Here is a 4,263-nt window from a genome sequence, read left to right on the forward strand (position 1 = left end):
GCCGAGCCTAGGCTGGGAGACCTGGGGTGCCGAGCCTAGGCTGGGAGACCTGGGGTGCCGAGCCTAGCCTGGGAGACCTGGGGTGCCGAGCCTAGCCTGGGAGACCTGGGGTGCCGAGCCTAGCCTGGGAGACCTGGGGTGCCGAGCCTAGGCTGAGACAGCCAAGAAGCCGCCTCATGAGTCTGGGACCATGAAAGAGCTGCTGATGGTGCTGATGATGTACCATTGCGCAACGGAAGCGCCGTAGTTCAGGGGCGTCATCTCTGTCACCATGCCCACATCCCAGCAGGCTGCTGGAGGTGTCGCCTTCCTTCCTGTACTGCCGATAGTGTCACATACGTCTCTCTGGTCCTGATGGGACTGATTTGTGAATGAAGATATGGACTGTGTTGGTTAGCCTTATGTGTAAGTTAACCATGTGGTCTTTTTTTTTTTTTTTTACAGCAACTGAAAGAACAGAAAAACGCTGGCAACAGAACTAACGAGGTGAGCATCTCTGGACTGTGAGGGGGTCCTAACCAGACTGATGTGTTCGGAGAGGACACGTCACAGAGGTCCTTAGACCTGACAGGGAAGAGCACTGGGGTGTCGGCCAAAATGCCCTCCTGCCTTTGTACTTTTTGGGTAGAAGGCAGTGTAACCCGCAAAGTCTCATCGGACCTACAAAGACAGCCAACCTGATGGGGCACAACGGGCTATTGTATTGTTCATATCTGGGTGAAGGGACAGAGACCCAGAAGTTAGCGCGATTTAGCCAAGAATACATGGAAAAGCAGCAGCAAGAGACAGGAAGTGACTGTTTTTGTCATGGTTACTGTGATGAGACATGTTTCATACATGCTGAAACGCCAGGAACAAAAAGCAAGTTGGAGAGGCAAGGGTTTATTTGGCTTACCCATCCACACCACAGTCCATCACTGGAGGAAGGCAGGACAGAAGCTCACACAGAGCAGGAACCCGGAGGCAGGAGCTGATGCAGAGGCCATGGAGGGGAGCTGCTTACTGGCCTGCTCCTCGTGGCTTGCTCAGCCTGCTTTGTTATAGAACCCAGGACCACCAGCCCAGGAATGACACCTACCACGGGCTTCCCCCCACCCAATCATTAATAAAGAAAATGCTCTACAACCAGAGCTTACGGAAGAATTTTCTCAAGTGAGGGTCCCCCCCAACTTGTGCTGGGCTGACATGAAACCGTCCAGCACAGTGGCTGATACCGAAGACCTGGTGTTGCCAGGGTTCCCGGCCACCGTATCTCCTACATGGTACCATCGCCTTCTCACAGATCCTTTTTACAGCCTGAGCCTTAGGAGTTATGTTTGTGGCGATTGAAAACTGAGAGATGGTTGGACGTAGTGGCGCGCACCTTTAATCCCAGCGTTCAGGAGGCAGAGACAAATGGATCTCTGTGAGTTGGAGGCCAGCCTGGTCTATTAAGGGAGATCCAGGACCATGGCTGCACAGAGAAACCCTGTCTCAAAAAAAAAAAAGCAAAGGAAAAAAAAAAGAAAAAGGGAAATGAGAGATGGATAGACAAAATGCTTGTGTCTGGTTCGGTTTGGAATTGTCCTTGGGGCGCACACCGCTTGCTGTCATTCCACGTCACGACCAGTAGAGGTCACTGAAGCCATGAAGCAAATGGTGGTTTGTGCAGCGTAGCCACTTTCCAGTCAGCTTCCTTAGCTGTCTCTGGCACCTCCCAGGTCTCACAGCTCCCTCCGTGATCCCAAGGCACTTTGGAAGCTCTCCCTTTCCACCCAGCCAATGCGTTTATGACCGCCAAGTTAGTCCTTTCTGTCGAGGCTCTCGCTTGAGAGGCATGTGCTCTCTGCCTTCGCCTCCATCGCCGTGTGAGCTGTGCGGTCCACGCGGGCAGGCAGATGGTTGGAGGTCAGGAGGATAAACCCATCTGTAGTGCCTTCCCACTGATGTTTCTCTCTCTGAATAGATTTGCTGTAATTACAGACACCTTTGAGAGAGCACCTAGGCGCTGGGAACTTTAAAATCTGGGGGAGATTGTTGCATCCTGAAGTCTTCCGGACCACGGTTGATTTTTAGGATCTCTGCGACCTGTTTGGGTTCTGGGAGCGGCAGGGTCAGTGATCAAGCTGTCTTCTTTTCCTCTTCCTAGGGGCCTCTCATCGTCACAGAAGAACTGCACTCCCTTAGCTTTGAGACCCAGCTGTGCCAGCCAGGCCTAGTGATTGACCTTGAGGTGAGATTTACCAAGGGAGAACATGCTTGATTTTTTTTACTTCCACAGGGTTTTTATTTCAGAGTTAACTTACCTAATTGCAAAAAAAAAAAAAAAAAAGTGATCCCTTTAAGAACTTATTATTCTGATGGATGTTTTATCTGCATGTAGGTCTGTATACCCCATGTATGTCTGGTACCTGCAGAGGTCAGAAGAGGGCACCAGATCCCCGGGGATCCAAGTTACAGACATTCGTTGAGCCACCATGTGGGGGTGGGAATCAAACCCTGGTCCTCTGGAAGAGTGACCAGTGCCCTTGACTGCTGAGCCCCCTCTCTTGTCCCCAGGGTGATCCCCCTCCAGCTAATACTAGGTTGACATTCGTGATTCGGGAACCTGGAGGCTGGAATAAACCTTAAAAGAGATGTTTCGTAAAAAGAGATGTTCTGATTGAGACAGGCGCTGCTGAGTGTTTGCCTGTGAGTCAAATGCTCTCAAGGTCTCTGTTCCCTTCCAGACCACCTCTCTGCCTGTCGTGGTGATCTCCAACGTCAGCCAGCTCCCCAGCGGCTGGGCTTCCATACTGTGGTACAACATGCTGGTGACGGAACCCAGGGTACGGAAAACACGTTTGCTTTAGTGCAGTCACCCAAGGCTGAGCTGGCTGCCGCCTGCTCCCCCGTGACCCCGTGGCTTCACTAAGGACTCGAGGGAGTGACAAAGTAGTCAGGCACACGTGCTGGCCAGTGATTTCCCTCCCATGGGCACGAACGCAGGCGGCCGGTGATCCGATTTCTCTGGTTGTCGAGTGTTTGTTGTAAAATGTCAGCATTTGTTCAGTGAACATGCCCTTGTCTTAGAGGGCGAAGGGACTGCCGATTGGTTGTTGATTCTCAGTAGGAGAAATACTCGTGCTCTCTAAAGTAACCAGGGGCTCTTGTTAAATACAGAATCATTGCTTCCTGGGGAATTCCAGAGTTCAGCTTCATCAGCCTCTAGACCCAGCATTTCTGTCCGCCCATCGACACAGAGCAGAAATGCCCTTCTTTTGAAAGGCACCTTATGTAATAATGTACTTGACAACTTCTTACCAAGTCTATCTAGCCCAGTGCCACTGACGTCATGCCTGCGTGAAGCTTTTCTAACACCCAGATCCTCTCCAAAACGGACCCCTGGCTTTCGTGTGCTTAGGCACATCCTGCTACATCAGCACAGTGCTTGGTACCATTTTAAACAATAAAGCCACCCACAAAAATCACAAAAGTTCAAAACCCAGAAAAGCCCAAACAATCGCGAGCGGCCATAAAAACCCAGGACCTCGTCCTGTTCCATCTCGCTTGGGAACATCAATGCGTGGCCACAAGGTTGCCTCGAGTATCAGTTTTGTAGTTAAAAGGAAATGCTAGCTCAGAGGCTTCTCACCCCCAGCTAGAAGCCTGTGTGTCACAGAAGCTAGCACTGAGCTCTGGGGCCTGTGCTGCTGGTGGCTCCCCTGTGACCCCAGCTTCTGGGTGTTTCTTTCTAGAACCTCTCCTTCTTCCTGAACCCACCGTGCGCACGCTGGTCCCAGCTCTCCGAGGTGCTGAGCTGGCAGTTTTCATCGGTCACCAAGAGAGGTCTCAACGCCGACCAGCTGAGCATGCTGGGAGAGAAGCTTCTGGGTAAGGTGAACGCCCACCCGCGGCAGCTTTCGCTTTCCATCTGTCTTTATTCTTTCTTTCCTTCCTTCTTTCTTTTTTATTTTGGTTTTTTGAGACAGGGTTTCTCTGCAGCTTTTGGAGCCTGCCTTGGAACTGGCTCTGTAGAGCAGGCTGGCCTCGAACTCATAAAGATCCGCCTGTCTCGGCCTCCTGAGTGCTGGGATTAAAGGCGTGCGCCACCACCGCCTGACTATTCTGTTTCTTAAAGGTAGGAGAACGTTAAAGATCAGTTGGCTTTTTAATTACAGCCAACTGTAGCCAAGTGAGAGGAATGCTTTGAAAACAAAGTTAAGTCCTGGCAAAGGAGCAGTGAATCCCCCCAGGCACACACAACCCCACCCCCATGCACACCATCCCACCCCACAGACCCCA

At 51.5% G+C, this 4,263-nt stretch overlaps 1 protein-coding gene across 1 annotated transcript in view; it reads left to right on the forward strand.

Annotated features, from left to right (window-relative positions):
- Stat1 (signal transducer and activator of transcription 1) overlaps nucleotides 1-4,263 on the forward strand; it is a 38,647-nt gene that overhangs the window by 23,028 nt on the left and 11,356 nt on the right. Inside the window, exons 14-17 of the mRNA XM_005366423.3 lie at nucleotides 445-486; nucleotides 2,129-2,212; nucleotides 2,709-2,807; nucleotides 3,717-3,852. Of these exons, the coding sequence (XP_005366480.1) occupies nucleotides 445-486; nucleotides 2,129-2,212; nucleotides 2,709-2,807; nucleotides 3,717-3,852 (361 nt within the window). The remainder of the gene's footprint in view (nucleotides 1-444; nucleotides 487-2,128; nucleotides 2,213-2,708; nucleotides 2,808-3,716; nucleotides 3,853-4,263) is intronic.

Source organism: Microtus ochrogaster, unplaced genomic scaffold (assembly GCF_000317375.1).
Source record: "Microtus ochrogaster isolate Prairie Vole_2 unplaced genomic scaffold, MicOch1.0 UNK8, whole genome shotgun sequence".
NCBI lineage: Eukaryota > Metazoa > Chordata > Mammalia > Rodentia > Cricetidae > Microtus > Microtus ochrogaster.